The sequence below is a fragment of the Sinocyclocheilus grahami genome, unplaced genomic scaffold (assembly GCF_001515645.1).
Source record: "Sinocyclocheilus grahami isolate Dianchi unplaced genomic scaffold, SAMN03320097.WGS_v1.1 scaffold297.1, whole genome shotgun sequence".
Taxonomy (NCBI): Eukaryota; Metazoa; Chordata; class Actinopteri; order Cypriniformes; family Cyprinidae; genus Sinocyclocheilus; species Sinocyclocheilus grahami.
The window spans coordinates 595,264-615,978 of NW_015505476.1; the positions used below are offsets into that span (position 1 = coordinate 595,264).

General features: G+C 35.8%; 3 protein-coding genes across 4 annotated transcripts in view; 1 reads left to right on the forward strand and 2 right to left on the reverse strand.

Annotated features, from left to right (window-relative positions):
* Positions 1 to 6,876, forward strand: part of LOC107601048 (metal transporter CNNM1-like) — an 18,886-nt gene extending 12,010 nt beyond the window's left edge. Inside the window, exons 5-9 of the mRNA XM_016293059.1 lie at positions 247 to 346; positions 2,205 to 2,350; positions 3,240 to 3,480; positions 5,238 to 5,342; positions 6,515 to 6,876. Coding sequence (XP_016148545.1) covers positions 247 to 346; positions 2,205 to 2,350; positions 3,240 to 3,480; positions 5,238 to 5,342; positions 6,515 to 6,651 — 729 coding nt within the window. The 3' untranslated portion in view covers positions 6,652 to 6,876. The remainder of the gene's footprint in view (positions 1 to 246; positions 347 to 2,204; positions 2,351 to 3,239; positions 3,481 to 5,237; positions 5,343 to 6,514) is intronic.
* A 7,973-nt stretch (positions 6,877 to 14,849) lies between these two features.
* LOC107601036 (aspartate aminotransferase, cytoplasmic-like) lies at positions 14,850 to 15,750 on the reverse strand. The gene is made up of 2 exons (XM_016293048.1): positions 15,582 to 15,750; positions 14,850 to 15,076 (listed from the first exon to the last, which is right to left on the reverse strand). The coding sequence occupies exons 1-2, from the start codon at positions 15,703 to 15,705 to the stop codon at positions 14,937 to 14,939; spliced, it is 264 nt and encodes an 87-aa protein (XP_016148534.1). The 5' UTR covers positions 15,706 to 15,750; the 3' UTR covers positions 14,850 to 14,936.
* Positions 15,751 to 16,252: 502 nt separating this feature from the next.
* The window catches only part of LOC107601049 (aspartate aminotransferase, cytoplasmic-like), a 28,677-nt gene continuing 24,214 nt past the window's right edge, over positions 16,253 to 20,715 (reverse strand). For both annotated transcript variants that reach the window (XM_016293061.1, XM_016293060.1), the window contains one exon: positions 16,253 to 16,482. In XM_016293061.1, coding sequence (XP_016148547.1) covers positions 16,343 to 16,482 — 140 coding nt within the window. In that variant the 3' untranslated portion in view covers positions 16,253 to 16,342. The remainder of the gene's footprint in view (positions 16,483 to 20,715) is intronic.

A 20,715-nucleotide genomic window follows, 5' to 3' on the forward strand; every position in this document is an offset into this window, starting at 1 on the left:
TATATATATATATATATATATATATATATATATATATATATATATATATATATATATATATGCTATATATAGCATATGCTTATACTAATCAAAGATTGTATGGCAAAATTAAATTACATTAACTGCATGCAAAATAAAAGCATTTTCACTATTGGAACTCACTGCAAGTGGAGATTGTTTTTCTTAGATTTCATAATTGCAAACTCTCAAATTTGAAATGTGTGAACCATCTCTCTCTGGCTGCAGGGTCGAGTGGAGGTAGAGATCGGTAAAGAGGGACTAAAGTTTGAAAATGGGCCATTTACATACTACGGCTTACCTGCTATCATGACCATCCTACCCACAGGTTTGTTTGCTGATTCAATATTTGCCAGAATTCATCACTGGAGCTGAACAGAGCCTCATTAAATAAATCAACCCGAGTTTCCAGAATATCTCGAACAAGGTTTTTCTGCAGTAAAAATATTAATGAGCAATTTAAAAACTCTGAGAGGCGTTGAGCGTGGAGCATATACGTGACCCCTCTAATTAAGGCAGCAAATTTAAATAGAGCGGCTATGTAACTCTTAGGGGAGTAGAGTTGGGTAATTTCAGCGTCTGCCCACTCAAGCAAAACGGCACATTATTATATAAGAATGAAAATCTCATAAGCTTAGCATCATGAAAATGTAAAAATAACTTCAAGGATTGAGCCTTTAGCTCTTGCTGAAGAGATTAATTCAGAATGAATGTGCGTTAAATGTAAGCTAAGTGTCTGTGTCATGTAGTCTGTCTCTCTGGTGAGGGTTTTCTCTGCATCTCTCTGCGATATAAACACACAAAGAAAAGATGCAAACACATATACCAACATATTCCATCCAGGACTTTAGCATCTGCTAATGAGATATGACATCTACATGGACACAAAGAGATTCTGTGTCTGGGATATGTTTTTTTCTCTCTCTCTCATAATCACGGTTGTACACACAACACTAAAAGGTTTTCTGCTTTTTTAGCATTTCATGTCCTATTTTTAACATGCATTTGTTGCCACATTTTAACAGTTAAAACTTTGAGAAGCAGTATTGTATAGATAATATATAGACTTCTTTCCAGAGAATGTATCTTTAATAGGAGAGCATTTTGTCTTACTGCACCGGCAGAATGTTTCAGTTATTTTTACGCATAAACATTAAAAAAACAACTGATAAAAAGTAAGCAAAAAATCGGCCAAACGTACAGTACAAAAGACAAGATCAACTTAATTTCAGGATACAATGTATGAAAACAAATCACAGTATCTTATGCAGTGTTATAATTCAAGTACAACCATTTTGGTTCAAGGATTTTTAGATATTTATAAAAAATTCAATAAAAGCCCACTTTTGCAGTGTCCCGAAGCCCGAAGTTGTGTCCATTTAGCTGCATTTTCTAATATATAAGTGCATTTACTCCAAATGTGTACTGAATTCATTTTAAAAGCACACTTAGGGATTTTTTTCCTCATTAAAAAGAAAAAGATGTACCTTTAAAAATTAAAATCTAAAATAATCTCTACTATGAAACTGCTTCTAAAGTACAAATATTTTGGTTCAAGGATTTTAGATATTAAAAAAATGAAAAACTCATTAAGAGCTCACTTTTGCAGTGAATAAACGAATCGAATCAAGTTGTGTACATTTGGTTGAATTTTTGAATATGTAAGTAGTCCATCTCAACATATAGGTATATACAGTGGGTACGGAAAGTATTCAGACCCCCTTAAATTTTTCACTCTTTGTTATATTGCAGCCATTTGATAAAATCATTTAAGTTTTTTTTTTTTCCTCATTAATGTACACACAGCACCCCATATTGACAGAAAAACACAGAATTGTTGACATTTTTGCAGATTTATTAAAAAAGAAAAACTGAAATATCACATGGTCCTAAGTATTCAGACCCTTTGCTGTGACACTCATATATTTAACTCAGGTGCTGTCCATTTCTTCTGATCATCCTTGAGATGGTTCTACACCTTCATTTGAGTCAAGCTGTGTTTGATTATACTGATTGGACTTGATTAGAAAAGCCACACACCTGTCTATATAAGACATTACCGCTCACAGTGCATATATATATATATATATATATATATAGTAAGCAGACTCTCAAAATGCTAGGTAAAGAAAAATTTAATATCTAAAGCAATAATCAACTGACTGACTTCTACTGGTGTGATCCAGTCCACCGATCACCGTCCCGGAGCAGCGGTCTCAATCATTCGGATACTACAATCCACGGAGGCAGTCTGGGTCAACTGAGCATCAGCGGAGGACCGTATTTACCAGACTACTCAGTTCGCCAGCTCACAGACCTACAGATCATTAAGGTAAACTTGACCATGCTGAGAAAAAAAAAAACTGTGTTTCAGACAGCTGGATGAGGGGAAAATTCAGGGGCATGTTATGTTTCATACCCCAATATTAAAAAGAAATTAGTATTGTATTTCTATTTCATTTTAAGACCATTAAAGTTTTTAACCTAAATTCTCATTACTGTAATGCTGAAAGAGAATTTCATCCTTATTATAGTAATGAAAATAATCCTGTCTAGATAAATTTTTTTTCCTTTAATTTTTTCAATAATAAAATAATACGTAACTTATTTTTTTACTACATTTTGATTTTATTAAAAAAACATTTATCAGCATTAAATTCAATATGACCATACTTACAATTGTACTTTACATATAAATAATTAATGATAGTGTGCACAAGGAAAAAGCATAAAAGCATATGTTAATTTATCATTTTAACATTTTTGTATAAAATATATAAAAATACAAGTAAATTTGATTAAAAAAATAACTGTAAAAATTAAAAATGTGCAATTTAGATATAATACATTTTAATACAATATAATTAGACAATGCAGCATTTACTTTTGACTCGTGGTCCACAATCATGTTTCGATTTCTGGCCCTTAATGGGGATTTGGGGTGAATTGAAAAGAAAATTAATTTTCTTTATTAAAAATGTAGTCTTTTCTATTGATTTGGAGGTCAAATATGGCCCAGGTCCAATTTTATTTTAGGCTGATCCAAGAAGGACTCCCATCAAGTTTTTAGTTTTCGGTGTTCTTTAGCTTTGCTTCAAAAGTGCTAAAGTCAATACTTTTTAATAATGTTTATGTAAACAATAATGTAACATTCTAATGCTATATGTTAAAAATCAAATAGGGTTATGAGATATCTCAGTATGCTATGCTATTCTTTCCAGATCACTCGTAACCATTATCAGAACGCCCTGACAGCTACACGCATGGACACCTCTCCGCAAACACCCGACGCAGAGAGTCAAGCGCCCGGGGATAGAATGACAATCCCTGAGACGCGTTCCAACAGCATTGCCCTTCCTCTGACAGAACCACGGCCCTGTCTGACCCGATTCCACCAGCACAGCCACCTCTACAGACAGCCAGACAGCACCAGCACCCTTAATGAGAGGAACCGCATTGTCCGTGAGTGCATTCGCTTCTCATTTATAGCATCTTTCTCGGGTCCTCTTGGTCATTTTTTTAGGCAGCGAATATTAAAACAGTTTGACATGAAAGCACGTGGAAGTAGATTTCCTCGGGAGCTAGGAAACAGTCAGAAAAGCTTTATATGACAGACCATTTGAGCTCATCTCCAAAGGCTTCTGAGCTTTTCTGAAGTTGGCAGCGATTGCATAACCACGATGTTTGAGGAACACCAAAATAGGTGTTTTATAAGTTTGAATACACCCAAATATAACCATAACATATCAATGTCAGTCACTGTAATCTTTGTGGAAAGTGAGGATGCAGATAATGCAATGTTTGGTGGTACATGTGATGGAATTAGGACGTTTCTCACAGCTTCCAAATGCAAGACAAGACAGATGGCCGAACTCTAATCTTCTTACTAAAACTAATCAGACTTTGCGTGAAAAGGTTTAACTCTGATTCTTAAGCTAGAAATCACTTAGTTCAGTTTCTTCTAATAAATGAGGCCTGTACTAAAGTGTACACAGGATCAAATGCAGGGTAATCAAATTACACTGTTAAACAATATCATATCAATGTTTGCATTTATATGAAATGCTACTGTAAATATTTAATACACTTTGCGTGCAATACAGATTATAACGTGATATGACAGCAGTTTCACAACCAAAGTCGGAGTTTTAATTAAAACCTCCATGAAATCATAACGGTTTGGCTTTTTGTCAAAATTTGCTAGTATGAGGTAATTTGAAGTCACGTGTAAAACAGCCAAAATATTGAAGTTTTTTTTTCCTGGACTAAAAAATAAAATAAAAAAATTACCCCAAAATATTGCATAATCTTTCATATAATTTAATGTAGACTTTAAATTTATTTACAACTGTACTTTTCATTAAAATAATAGCATAAATGCTAATTATATAATATAAGATGATTTTTTTTTAACATGTTTATTAACATAATCAATGCACAATATGCTTTCTTGAAGGAAACAGAAATACAATAATTTAACAGCATGTCTTTAAAATATTGTGTGACATGAGTTTTGAAAAATAAAATAAGATTCGGGGTGTTTATTTTTGTCTAATAAACATGAAAATCTCGTACAGTCTGAAATATACCACGGGCCACCAATCGGATGATAGAACAGTAATCAGACAGCAGCAAAAACCCACAATATAAGCAATTAATCTTACCGTCCACATCCTGATGATGACCGCAGGCCTCTTCATCAGGATCTTCTCCCTCAGATCTTGACTCAAAGAGATATAGTCGTGATCCAAAAACAAATGCAGAATCATTTTCTTCTTCATCACTCGGGAATGGGTGAGAAATATTCCACGGTTCATTGTAAAGAGTCTTCATTGCTTTCATCCTCAGTAAAAACTGTGGTTAATCTCAGGTTGTCATGAAAATTAAAGGCTACTGGTTGGTTTAAAAAAGGTCAAGGCCTTCAATGCATCCACACCAACTTCCTGTTTCAATAGAAAATGTGGCTGCAATTGCATACTAGCTTTATATTACAGAAATAGTAAAAGTAGTATGCGGTTTCATATGTCAACACAGGTCAGAAAATTGTGTTTGGTTAATTAATTTCATTTTTATGTCAAAAGGCATGGCAGGACATGGACTCAAAACTTTTTTTAATCAGATACTCCTGCATAGTGCTACAAACTCCTGTCTTGTTTATTTCCTGTGTGATCATCTGACTCTGGCTCTCTGGCTCTCTGGCTCTCTGGCTCCCCCTGTAGGAAGTAAGTCAGATGGACAGAAGAGCCCCAGTGACTCTGTGTTCCTGCGTATGGATGACACCCCATATATAAGAGACAATCGTGTGGAGAGAAAAGAAGGAACTGGTGGGTGAACTGAAGGATGATTTCTGAAGCCAAACATGACATAATTTTATGCACCGATATACAGTGTTTACCTCAGTAAGTCCAAAAAGGAATAGAAGAGCTGCTAAAAACCAAATCAAAAGAAGAGACTGGGCATTAGGTGAACATAACTCACTGTAGAAACTGCACTTTTTTATTTTATTTTATATATTTTATTTTAACATTTATTTTTTTCGCCCTCATGCCTTTTCAACCCTGTATGCTTTCCATGGACACACAATGAATATTTGTTAAGAATATAATTTTTTTGTCTGTTTCTCAAGCAATTATACGACTTCAAGACTTTAGAATATAGTTTTTAATACTGTAGTTGTATAGACTAATTATATCTTTATGCAGTAAAAGGTTCCTAAAGATTCTTCAAAATATCTGTGTGTCTTTAAAAGTAATAAATACAGCATACAGGTTACAAAATGGCCTAAGGGTGTGTAAACAATGCCAAAATGTTGATTTTTGGCCAAACTATTCCTTTAAGAAGGGTGGTGGTCTGCTCTCTGACTAAATGCACCCAAACTTTCAAACACTGGAGTGGCTGTTTGACAGCGAGCGAGACGTTTGACAGACTGCAGGGAGAGGAAATGCATGAGCTCTAGTCTCTGTTTATACGACCTGCAAAGGAATGTTGACATCAGGCTAGAACTGTCCATTTCAGCTCTGCTTGTTATGACTGGAGGTTAACGGGAATGACTAAATCAAGAATCAGTGCAGTTTGGATGTATAGAGAAGAGAAGAGAAGAGAAGAGAAGAGAAGAGAAGAGAAGAGAAGAGAAGAGAAGAGAAGAGAAGAGAAGAGAAGAGAAGAGAAGAGAAGAGAAGAGAAGAGAAGAGAAGAGAAGAGAAGAGAAGAGAAGAGAAGAGAAGAGAAGAGAAGAGAAGAGAAGAGAAGAGAAGAGAAGAGAAGAGAAGAGAAGAGAAGAGAAGAGAAGAGAAGAGAAGAGAAGAGAAGAGAAGAGAAGAGAAGAGAAGAGAAGAGAAGAGAAGAGAAGAGAAGAGAAGAGAAGAGAAGAGAAGAGAAGAGAAGAGAAGAGAAGAGAAGAGAAGAGAAGAGAAGAGAAACAACTAACCAATGACTTTCCAGCTCAGTTTGTCATGTGATCGTGGCCCGTTGTCATAGTGTGTCCGATCTATTTCAGATGCGACGGCCGTACCCATGGAGACGGGCCTGTCTACATCCCAGCTCATCAGCTCTCACTCTCTGGGTGGCTCGGATGAGAACCTGGGGAAAAAACTGCTCCGGAAACTCAGTGTGTATCAGCTGCCAAGCACCTGACTGAATCGCAAATTTGTGAATCTGCCCAGTAATGACACGGCACCTGCATTTACAGCTGCACACACACACACACACACACCTGCTTTTAGTCTGCATTTTCAAACGCCATCTGTTTCCTAGCAACCAGCCAGACAAACTGCAGCCCACACTTCTGTTTAATAAAAAAAGACAGCTCACTCAGAACAATGTGATTTACGCAAGTAGGACATATTTCTGGATCCGCAGCCTTTGTTGCTCCTGGAAAAACATTTTTAATAAAGAAATCATTTCTGCTGTTAAAAAATGATGTCGGAGGCTGGTGCTCCGGCAAAACTTTCGGACTAGTTTAACCAACTAAACTCGTCAACCGTCATCGGTTCAATAATGTTTCCTACTTTCATTCATGCATTTAGTAGACACTTTTATAAAGCAATTCAAATTGTAAAATTTGAAATAGGACAATATTTGGCCGAGATACAACTATTTGAAAATCTGGAATCTGAGGGTGCATAAAAAATCAAAATACTGAGAAAATCGCCTTTAAAGTTGTCCAAATGAAGTCCTTAGCAATGCATATTACTAATCAAAAATGAAGTTTTGATATATTTACGGTAGGAAATTTACAAAATATCTTCATGGAACATGATCTTTACTTAATATCCTAATGAGTTTTGGCATAAAAGAAAAATCGATCATTTTGACCCATACAATGTTTTTTTGGCTATTGCTACAAATATACCCCAGCGACTTAAGACTGGGTTTGTACTCCAGGGTCACATATGATTTATGTATTGACATTTTCTTAATTATTATATTAATTAAATACATAATATTTAATATTAATTAATTTAGTATGAATTATACTTGAGTTTTGAAAAATAAAATAAGATTCGGGGTGTTTATTTTTGTCTAATAAACATGAAAATCTTGTACAGTCTGAAATATACCACAGGCCACCAATCGGATGATAGAACAGTAATCAGACAGCAGCAAAAACCCACAATATAAGCAATTAATCTTACCGTCCACATCCTGATGATGACCGCAGGCCTCTTCATCAGGATCTTCTCCCTCAGATCTTGACTCAAAGAGATATAGTCGTGATCCAAAAACAAATGCAGAATCATTTTCTTCTTCATCACTCGGGAATGGGTGAGAAATATTCCACGGTTCATTGTAAAGAGTCTTCATTGCTTTCATCCTCAGTAAAAACTGTGGTTAATCTCAGGTTGTCATGAAAATTAAAGGCTACTGGTTGGTTTACAAAAGGTCAAGGCCTTCAATGCATCCACACCAACTTCCTGTTTCAATAGAAAATGTGGCTGCAATGGCATACTAGCTTTATATTACAGAAATAGTAAAAGTAGTATGCGGTTTCATATGTCAACACAGGTCAGAAAATTGTGTTTGGTTAATTAATTTCATTTTTATGTCAAAAGGCATGGCAGGACATGGACTCAAAACTTTTTTTAATCAGATACTCCTGCATAGTGCCACAAACTCCTGTCTTGTTTATTTCCTGTGTGATCATCTGACTCTGGCTCTCTGGCTCTCTGGCTCCCCCTGGAGGAAGTAAGTGAAGAGAAGAGAAACAACTAACCAATGACTTTCCAGCTCAGTTTGTCATGTGATCGTGGCCCGTTGTCATAGTGTGTCCGATCTATTTCAGATGCGACGGCCGTACCCATGGAGACGGGCCTGTCTACATCCCAGCTCATCAGCTCTCACTCTCTGGGTGGCTCGGATGAGAACCTGGGGAAAAAACTGCTCCGGAAACTCAGTGTGTATCAGCTGCCAAGCACCTGACTGAATCGCAAATTTGTGAATCTGCCCAGTAATGACACGGCACCTGCATTTACAGCTGCACACACACACACACACACACCTGCTTTTAGTCTGCATTTTCAAACGCCATCTGTTTCCTAGCAACCAGCCAGACAAACTGCAGCCCACACTTCTGTTTAATAAAAAAAGACAGCTCACTCAGAACAATGTGATTTACGCAAGTAGGACATATTTCTGGATCCGCAGCCTTTGTTGCTCCTGGAAAAACATTTTTAATAAAGAAATCATTTCTGCTGTTAAAAAATGATGTCGGAGGCTGGTGCTCCGGCAAAACTTTCGGACTAGTTTAACCAACTAAACTCGTCAACCGTCATCGGTTCAATAATGTTTCCTACTTTCATTCATGCATTTAGTAGACACTTTTATAAAGCAATTCAAATTGTAAAATTTGAAATAGGACAATATTTGGCCGAGATACAACTATTTGAAAATCTGGAATCTGAGGGTGCATAAAAAATCAAAATACTGAGAAAATCGCCTTTAAAGTTGTCCAAATGAAGTCCTTAGCAATGCATATTACTAATCAAAAATGAAGTTTTGATATATTTACGGTAGGAAATTTACAAAATATCTTCATGGAACATGATCTTTACTTAATATCCTAATGAGTTTTGGCATAAAAGAAAAATCGATCATTTTGACCCATACAATGTTTTTTTGGCTATTGCTACAAATATACCCCAGCGACTTAAGACTGGGTTTGTACTCCAGGGTCACATGTGATTTATGTATTGACATTTTCTTAATTATTATATTAATTAAATACATAATATTTCATATTAATTAATTTAGTATGAATTATTTTTTATAAATTTTTTCTTTTATTTATTCTTTCTTAAAAGTCTAAAAAAACTTTAAATCTTGAAAAACCTGAAAGGGCTTTTCAACAATTTTTCAAACATGATTACAGTTAGAGTATATTAATTTAAGTAGTACATTTACAGTAAATGAATTTAAATTCCAGTATATATAGAAACTATATAATATTTAATTTTCAATGTTATTTTTTTTAATTTATTTTAAATATGCCTTTGTCAAGCTAACATTCAAAGTATTGACAAACATTACTCTCCTGGTAAAAAAAAGTAGTAATGTGAATTTCAATAGATTTTATACTTACATTCAAATTCAAATTGCAATTCTGCATCCTGTTTCAGTTCAAATTTAATTCAAATTCAGGACTTGTATTGAAATTTTAACAGCATTTTTACTTAAATTCTGAATGGTGCACAACCCTGCCAGAAACATGTTCTATTTGCTAAAATACAGTCTTCATCAATCAGACATTTTCATCACTTATTCATACTTATCAGTTGACAGCTTTTTTACTTCAGATATTCAGGTCAGTTCAAAACTAGGCATTTTACATTTCACTTTCTACTCTCCAGGCAACAAAAAAAGAAAGAAGTCTTGTGATGGAGATAAACCTTTGGAAGACAATCCTGAACAATCACAGGTGAAGACCTAGCATTCATTGTACGGGTTTGCTTCTCTCTTGCTCTCTCACCCGCTTCTCCCACAAATGTGAAATCTTCTGCAGCCTTCCTCTGGATCCTGAGTGAGAGAAAGCACAACCCAGTGTACAATGACCACCACAACAGATGTAGCATCAGAAAACCTTGCCTTCAGGAATATACTGTTACAACAAACCTGAAATATACAACATACAGCAAGACATGTTTTTTTTTTTCATTGACGAGATTCTACATAACCGTTGATATACTACAGTATTGATGGCGGTTTATGATGACGTCATCTCCAGTCACTCTGGTAATGACATTGTGACCTCTGACCCCGGGCAAAGCCAGCAAGCACAAGCCTGGAGACCTGAAGCCAACCGTTTGACCAATGAGAGGGCAGAACCTTTAGTATGTCACAAAATGTGGTCATCTTTCAGTAGAAACAAAGTGCTTATTGTGTGATTTTCTATCATATTAAGTGAGAGGTATTTGTCAGGCTGTGCCTGGAACTTAATCAAGATATCAGAGCACTTTGAGACAGATCAAACCCATTTATTTCATATTCTGTTGAATAGCTGAGATGTAGACAGAGAAAAATTACCTATATTAGGTAAGTGCTGTCAGAATCTTTTTTTTCTTCTTCTGTTTTCTGTATTCGAAGTATGAATATTTTATGCTGATTTCTTATCATTTTGCTTTAATTTTTGCATTTCCGTTCGGCTGAGAGCACAGGGTACAAAGAGATATGGCTTTTTTCTTTTTAGCTATTTTAGGCCATATTCAATATTTTTTTTTAAATAGTCAGAGATGCCAGTGCTAATGGTCCAAGCACATGTATTTGACAATAGATTTATTTGTTTAAAAATAATAACATTTATTATATCGGCATGCTTTTCTCAAACAGCAGTGTTATTATTGATATTATTAGAACAGCATTGTGTTTACTGTATGAAATATCGATATTTAGGATATGCGCAAGCCATAACTTGAACAAACTTGAAGCATTGATACTAAAATGTCACCTCAGATATATATATATATATAAATCATAAGCAATATCCAAAACATGCAAGAAGCCTATAGTATTTTGTTTTGAGCCCTTTTGAAAACGATAGAATACTTAGTAATTTACTGCAACACGCTGAAAATCTCACCCACGTTTCCTTTCATAAGCATGCTGCTATGTGAATTTCATCTTCAAGCTTCATACTTCCTGTAAATTAGAGCCTTTTTAAAATGGCATTCATACTACCATTCAAAAGGTTGAGGCCAGTAAGATTTTTTTTTAAGCAATTAACACTTTTATTTAGAAAGGATATGCTTTAAAGGAACACTCCACTATTTTTGAAAATAGGCTCATTTTCCAACTCCCTTAGAGTTAAACAGTTGAGTTTTACCGTTTTCGAATCCATTCAGCCGATCTCCGGGTCTGGCGGTAGCACTTTTAGCTGTAGCTTAGCATAGATCATTGAATCTGATTAGACCGTTAGCATCTCACTCAAAAATGACCACAAAGAGTTTCTATATTTTTCCTATTTAAAACTTGACTCTTCTGTAGTTGCATTGTGTACTAAGACCGACGGAAAATGAAAAGTTGCGAATTTCTAGGCCGATATGGCTAGTAACTATACTCTCATTCAAGGAACTTTGCTGCCGTACCAGTGCAGCGGTTTAGGTATTCGGTATTAGGTATTAGGCGCTGCGTAATATCATTGCGCCTGCTGCACCCATGGTACAGCAGCAAAGTTCCTTGATTATTACGCCGGAATGAGATGATCATTCAATGATCTATGCTAAGCTACAGCTAAAAGTGCTACCGCCAGACCCGGAGATCGGCTGAATGGATTAGAAAACGGTAAAACTCAACTGTTTAACTCTAGGGGAGGAATATGCTTATAAAGTGTGTTCTGATGCCACCCGATCAGTCACAATCTGCCACATTGAAGGCCTATCGTCATATCTGTGCATGTTAAATGGCAGATTCTTAAACTTTTGCTCCCTAAAGTTAAAAATGTTTTTTAATGGCTTTGCATTGAGTGAAAAGTTACTTATAGTTCACTCAAAAATGAAAATCTGAATCCGAAAATGTACTCACCTCAGGCCATCCAAGATGTAGATCTATTTCTGTATCAGATATGGAGAAATTTTATCTTTACATCACTTGCTCACCAGTGGATCCTCGGCAGTGATTGGGTGCCGTCAGAATGAGAGTCCAAACAGCTGCTAAAAACATCACAACAACCCGTAAGTAATCCATGCCACTCCAGCCCATCAACTGATGTATTTTGAAGCGAAAAGCTGCACATTTTTAAGAAACAAAACCATTTTTAAGGGTTTTTTCTCTTCAAACTGTGACTTCCAGTTAAAATATGAGTCCTCTATCCATAATCAGGAGAGAAATATGCACAGGTCAAGCAGAGTTTACAAGCGACAACAGTCTAGGACAGTTCTAAACAAATATGATGGTGGATTTTGATGCGAGACAACAGGTACTGCTTTGTTTCTTACAAACATGCAACTTTTCACGTCACAAAATGTTAGTTAATGGACTGGAGTGGTGTGAATTAATTGTGGATTATTGTGATGTGTTTATCAGCTGTTTGGACTCTCATTCTGACGGCACCCATTCACTGCAGAGGATCCAATGGTGATCCAGCGATGTAATGCAAAATTTTTCCAAATCCGTTCTTATGAAGAAACAAACCTTGTCACAGTAAGTTTAAAATTGACATGCTTGTAGTATGAATAGAAAACAGAGTAAATTCTAGTGCCAATCACTCTCTGTGTGCAGTTAATAAATCACACATTTTAAAGTAATACACCATGGATTTATCTTTTTAAAAAAAATGATTTGCCAACACTGTTATAGTCAAACTTTAAAAAGTTGAACATTAGAGGGTTTAAAAAGAATTGAAGGTGCAAAAGTAGCCTTAACTAACAAACTTCATCTCATTACTGTGTTTGTTTTGTGTCAGAAAAGCTGCAAACTTTCACTTTTGACCAAGTTAATGCATCCTTGCTGAAAACAAGTATTGCTTTCTTAATGATACCCCAACAAAACCATTTTTAAGGGTTTTTTCTCTTCAAACTGTGACTTCCAGTTAAAATATGAGTCCTCTATCCATAATCAGGAGAGAAATATGCACAGGTCAAGCAGAGTTTACAAGCGACAACAGTCTAGGACAGTTCTAAACAAATATGATGGTGGATTTTGATGCGAGACAACAGGTACTGCTTTGTTTCTTACAAACATGCAACTTTTCACGTCACAAAATGTTAGTTAATGGACTGGAGTGGTGTGAATTAATTGTGGATTATTGTGATGTGTTTATCAGCTGTTTGGACTCTCATTCTGACGGCACCCATTCACTGCAGAGGATCCAATGGTGATCCAGCGATGTAATGCAAAATTTTTCCAAATCCGTTCTTATGAAGAAACAAACCTTGTCACAGTAAGTTTAAAATTGACATGCTTGTAGTATGAATAGAAAACAGAGTAAATTCTAGTGCCAATCACTCTCTGTGTGCAGTTAATAAATCACACATTTTAAAGTAATACACCATGGATTTATCTTTTTAAAAAAAATGATTTGCCAACACTGTTATAGTCAAACTTTAAAAAGTTGAACATTAGAGGGTTTAAAAAGAATTGAAGGTGCAAAAGTAGCCTTAACTAACAAACTTCATCTCATTACTGTGTTTGTTTTGTGTCAGAAAAGCTGCAAACTTTCACTTTTGACCAAGTTAATGCATCCTTGCTGAAAACAAGTATTGATTTCTTAATGATACCCCAAACTTCTGAATGATACTATAAATATACTACCACTGGGCTAATAAAACACACCAGAAAACATGTTTGTTTACTTCGTTTATTTTAATGCACTTTGATTAGTATATTTGTGCTCAACGAGTTTTAATACTCCTAGAGGTTAGATCTTTTGCGACTAAGCTGGGTGGGAGAGTAATGTACTTGGACTAATGGCTGCACATTCAATAAACGGTCCTGCAGTGTACAAATGAGCCTGAACACAACACAAGAACACAGCAGTGAAAGTGATGGACCAGAATCAGCACATTAAAAAGACATCAGAAAAAAAAAAAAGTGCAAAACAATGCCTGGGCTCTTCACAACCCAGAATTTCCAGAACATCAAAGATGAAAAGTTTAAAGGAATATTCAACCCACATATCACTTTTCTGTATAATTCACTCTCTTTCAGCTGTCAGAGATCCAATATCCCAGAATGCACCTCTTCGCAGACCACAAGCCATTTAATTTGAGGTAAGAGCATCAGAAATTGACAGTTAAACACAATCTAATGCCCCCATCATTCAAGTTCTAGAGTCGTCTCTGTGAGCATGATTTAAGAATAGACACATAGATCATAAAACATGCACACTGTCCTTCAGTTCAGCACTCAATACAGTGAAATTTTCAGACACAATGATAAAATTCAGCAAGTTAATAAAGGCTAGTTTCTACCTGTTCCACCCACTAACACAAAGGTTGCCTATAACTCTGATCCAGTCACATTAACCGGTTTAAATTTAACCTAAGACCATGAAGAATCATAAAATCAGTGAAGCTGGACCTTCAGGTTAATGAAATCCAGAGAGAGCCATTTGGTTGACTGTAAATCCCACCATAAAGTGCGTATTCGTAGAAACAAGATTTAAATGAACACCACGGATAATATTTCAACATACTCTCTTCTGAAAACACAGGAGAAAGGCGAAGGGAAATACACACACACATATACATATATATATATATATATATATATATATATATATATAGTTTCATTTCTTTATAATTACAGTTGAAATAGAGTAATAAAATGCTGATGAGCAAATTAGACCAGCAAAGCTGGTGAGTGAAGGTGTGTATCAGTGTGTGTGTGTGTGTGTGTGTGTGTGTGTGTGTGTGTTTGTTTGTGTGTGCGCGCGCGTGTCTATGTTCCTGTGGACACACACACACAAACAGGAAGTGTGGTAAAGGTGCTTATTGGACTGTAGTGACAGCCTCATGAATGGACTCGGCCACATAGTCGATGTTCTTGGTGGTGAGGCCACACATGTTGATGCGCCCGCTCGCCATTAGATAAATGTGCTTCTCTTTCACCAGGTACTCAACCTGCTTAGCTGTAAAACAGAAAACAACATTTTCAAATGGTTGTGTGACATTTTATGTGAATTTGAAACACATACACTGCATTAATTAACAAAATATCAAACTATCAATTAACAAAATATCAAATAGTGGCAACTGCAAACAAATTGATTTTTCCTAGTACTGGCTTTTAACTATTTCCACAGTACTAGCTTTTAACCATTTTCTCAGTACTATTTTTTAACTATTTTCTCAGTTTTAACTTCTATTTTCACATTTCTTACATTCTAGCTATCTTCTCAGTACTTTGAACTATTTTCTAAGTACTAGCATTAACTATTACTATCGCTTTTAAAGCCTATAACCTAAAAGGCTTTAAATAAAGATTTGAAACCACAGCAACTATTTATCTCCAGCTGCAGTAAAGTGTAAGGAACAGTAGATAAAGCATGACTGACTGCCGTGTTAGAACAGATGTTTCCAGTGGTGAGACACATGGATGAATGAAGTGTGAAAGCGCTAGAAGGAGATGCTTACGGTTGAGTCCGGTGAAGCTGAACATGCCGATCTGCTCAGTGATGTGCTCCCAGGTTCCTGGAGTTCCGAGTGCTTTGAGTTTTTCCTTCAGCTGAGCACGCATGAGCAGGACTCTGTCTGCCATGGTCTTCACATTGTCCTTCCTGTAGAAAGATGGAAAAATGCCAGACTATGAATATCCCTTAAAGGGGTCATATGATGCTTTTTTAAAGATCATTATTTTGTGTATTTGGTGTAACAGAATATGTTGACATGCTTTAATGTTCAAAAAACACATTATTTTTCATATACTGTACATTATTGTAGGTCCTCTATGCCCCGCCTCTCTCAAACGCTTCGTTTTCTACAAAGTCCCTCCTTCCGAAAGCGCAGTCTGCTCTGATTGACCAGCTGACCCAGTGCATTGTGATTGGCCAAATACCGCAAGCACTCGTCGGAAATGTAACGCCCCTTACCATAATCGCGAGCTTCATCTTTCAAAATAAATGGGCGGAGAGAAATACACACACACATATATATATATATATATATATATATATATATATATATATATATAGTTTCATTTCTTTATAATTACAGTTGAAATAGAATGTTGAAATGCTGATGAGCAAATTAGACCAGCAAAGCTGGTGAGTGAAGGTGTGTATCAGTGTGTGTGTGTGTGTGTGTGTGTGTGTGTGTGTGTGTTTGTTTGTGTGTGCGCGCGCGTGTCTATGTTCCTGTGGACACACACACACAAACAGGAAGTGTGGTAAAGGTGCTTATTGGACTGTAGTGACAGCCTCATGAATGGACTCGGCCACATAGTCGATGTTCTTGGTGGTGAGGCCACACATGTTGATGCGACCGCTCGCCATTAGATAAATGTGCTTTTCTTTCACCAGGTATTCCACCTGCTTAGCTGTAAAATAGAAAATAACATTTTGAAATGGTTAAGTAACATTTTATGTAAATTTGAAATGGACACATTGCATTAATTAACAAAATATCAAACTAAGTGGCCACTGCAAACAAAATATGCCTTTTTCCATTACTAGCTTTTAACTACTTTTTCCAGTACTAACTTTAAATGATTTTCCCAGTGCTAATGTTTAACTATTTTCTCAGTAATAACTTTAACCATTTCTTTAGTATGGTTTAACTATTTTCTCAGTACTAAATTCTGGGTTTCTGCAGACATGAACAAGTTAAATTTAAGACTTTTTAATGCCACCTTACATGAAATTTAAGACCTAAACCTGTAATGGAAATACACATTTTATTACATACAGTGGGGCAAAAAAGTATTTAGTCAGCCACCAATTGTGCAAGTTCTCCCACTTAAAAAGATGAGAGAGGCCTGTAATTTTCATCATAGGTATACCTCAACTATGAGAGACAAAATGAGAAAAAAAAATCCTGAAAATCACATTGTAGGATTTTTAAAGAATTAATTGGTAAATTCCTCGGTAAAATAAGTATTTGGTCACCTACAAACAAGCAAGATTTCTGGCTCTCACAGACCTGTAACTTCTTCTTTAAGAGCCTCCTCTGTCCTCCACTCGTTACCTGTATTAATGGCATCTGTTTGAACTCATTATCAGTATAAAAGACACCTGTCCAAAACCTCAAACAGTCACACTCCAAACTCCACCATGGCCAAGACAAAAGAGCTGTCAAAGGACACCAGAAAAAAAATTGTAGACCTGCACCAGGCTGGGAAGACTGAATCTGCAATAGGTAAGCAGCTTGGTGTGAAGAAATCAACCGTGGGAGCAATTATTAGAAAATGGAAGACACACAAGAGCACAATTGGTGGCTGACTAAATACTTTTTTCCCCACTGTACATATGTGTTATATTTAATGTGTTTAAATTAAAAAGAAAACAAAATATCATTTCTGTAATAAATTATATTTATTACTACGATACACAGTGAAGTTTTAATGTCAGCAGACAATATTCCATACAAAAAATATCCCTGCAAAATAACTGCATCACTGAGATTTTTGGTGGAGTAAACAATTTATTCTGAAGCAATATTTTCATCAGTGTTCTATCAGCTTTTACATACTTAAATCTGCATATTTTTATTTACCTTTACAAAGGCCTATTTTTAACCTTTTTAGATGTATGCATCATCTTTCATGTCAAATTATTACAATTTATCAATAAATAATTAATAAATAGATTAAATAATTTACACTGCAAATAACAATAATTACAACTGCAATAAATAATGTCATGAGATTCATGTTTTAAATGTATTTACGAATATACAAATAAGAAATGTTGGGGGGGGGGGAGTGCATACTTTTCAACATACTTCTCAACTAAACGACCAGTATGTGGTCACTTAATGAGTGAGTATTGAGTCATTCATTCAACTGATTGAGTGTGTTATCATGTTGGTATCTTAAGGACTTTCGTGGACAGCTGACTCCTAACATTTTTCATATTCTGTGTGGTGGTCAGATAGAATTAATCTTTTCCAATAAGTTTAAATTGATTTTTACCGTTTATGGGCATTTTACCTTTATAAAGCCATTTTTTTCTACAAGTGTGTATTATCTTTTGAGTCAAATTCTTACATTTTGGGCTGTTACCAAGCAAATGAAATCAGTATCAACAAAATTCATCTTTGCAATCCAGACATAAGCTGCACCTGAAGTGGCATTTAGAAGTATTTACACACTGTTTAATGCAGAACATGAATGCATTTAACCTGCAGTTACAAATGCATAAATAATTTGATATATTAAACATAAAACGTTGAATACTGATATTTGAAATGATTTAAAAAATGAAAAGATAGTTTAAATGTGAAATTAAAACCGCCAGTAGGTGGCAGCAATCATTGTTAATAAACGAGTCATTGCGACTGAACCGAATAATTAAACGGTTGATTCATGCAGGAACAAAACGCTGTCATGTCGCTCAAAGACGCAAAACAGCACTGTGGCTGTGTTTGGAATTATTTAGTGCAAAAACAGGCAAGATGGTGCCTAAAACGTAAGTCTCTTAATAAAACCTCTAGTTTATTGAACTGTTGTGTAAAAAAAAAAAAAAGTAAATATTACATTTGTATATGGTAATTTTTGGAGAAAAAAAGCACTCTTCTGTGTGAAATTGATACACATTTTCTTCCCCCATGTCTTGAATTTGTGATCATTCTGAATGTATTTTAATAGACTGAATCATGCCATAAAAGAGCGCACTGTATATGCGCACGCGCACTAGACTTCACGTAATGCGTGCACTCTGTAGGTGTTTTGAAAGTTTTTTTGCGTCGTGAGAATATTGAGCAAAATAGCTCACTTGTCATGGTGTTACTTAACTATATCATGTTATGAATAAATTAAACATTCTGAATTTTTTTGCGAAGGGCCCTTCCAGAAGTCCGTTAGCGAAGGGAACATGCGATGGTCACTTCACGGAAGTGATTTCCGTTTGTGATCATGTGATCTTCAGTTAGGAAATCTTGCGACGCATTTTAAAGCAAAGTTGTGGTTGATTTTGACACAAACGCAAGTAGAATAGGCTAATTAAATTTGTCTTTATTTTAATAATAATATTTTGTAATGTAAGGATAAAAGAAACTAGAATACTTTGATCTCCTGAGAGGCAAACAATGCACTGGCATCTTCAGGACACCCCACAGAGGGGTGGTGCGGGAAACACCTCTCTCACATATGCATCTGTGCCTAGAATACTTTGATCTCCTGAGAGGCAAACAATGCACTGGCATCTTCAGGACACCCCACAGAGGGGTGGTGCGGGAAACACCTCTCTCACATATGCATCTGTGCCTTTTCATCTTTTCATTCACTCATTCACTCAAAGAATATAATGTTCTAAATGAATGCAAATAAGATTTACAGTCATGTTTGGTTTCATTTGAATAGTTTCATAGTTTCAGGTACAATGGTCTTAATCGTACTAAAAGATAATACAGATCCTAAGAGTTAAGAGAAACTTTGATCCCCGTAGAGAACAATCCCATGCAAATTACCTTTTGTTACCACCCAGGTCTGGGACCTGGCTTAATGCAAATTCCAATTGTTTGTACATGCCTCCATTTGGAGGATGTTTTTCTTAGGTTTGGTATTTAAAGGACTGCAGCAAAAGGGTCAGGGCGATTCTGTAGCCAGAAAGCCCGTAGTGTGAAGGTGTCCACAAAATTCACACTATGTATTTTTCACACGAAGTCAGGTATGCATCTTACTCTTAGATTTGTCTTTGAGAATTTGATGTCTTGTATTGATTTGATATCGTTGAATTGGCTGTGGAAATAATTGGCATAATACATATTTACCTGACTGATAATAAATTGTTACATTTGATTTATTCTGACTCACTCTGAAGTTATTTTCTCAAGTAGATTAAGTGAAGGCTTGTGTTTCCGCAAATCTGCGTCCAGGGTTAAGTGCACATTAGATCTCAGGTTAGATGGAGCATGGGCACATCAGGTGAGATTATAGGTTTCTGACTAACCGCTTGACCTTAATTTAAGTTGTACTCAGTTACGTTAACCATGTGTATGATTTCAGCTTTAATTAAGTTGTACGTAGTTATAATAACTATTGGGGTCTAGACTAAGGGTCTAGAAGAACCGCTGATTAACATTTGAAGTGTTAATTAAGTTGTACGTAGTTATAATAACTATTGGGGTCTAGACTAAGGGTCTAGAAGAACCGCTGATTAACATTTGAAGTGTTAATTAAGTTGTACGTAGTTATAATAACTATTGGGGTCTAGACTAAGGGTCTAGAAGAACCGCTGATTATTGTTTGAGCATTACATGGGTAATTGTAGGGGGCTAAACAAACCTACTATTTAAAGTAAATAGTATTAGCCATAAACCTCTGAATAAGGATCAAACTGGCGAGTTTGTGATCGTGGAGCCCACGCATAGCGGCCGCCGTGAGGCATCCTAAGCGACACAGATTCCTAATGAACGAGAAAAAATACAAAGTAAAGAGTTAATTAGAATAAGTTAATGTAAGAATAATCAGAGACCGACAAACAACCAATGTGCCTTTCAACCTAAATTAGAATTCAGATACTAAAATGGAGTCAGATTGAGTTAAACCTAAATTGAATAACACTGCGCGCTGAAAAGCCCGAACACGCAAGAGACCTTCATCCGCCACTGG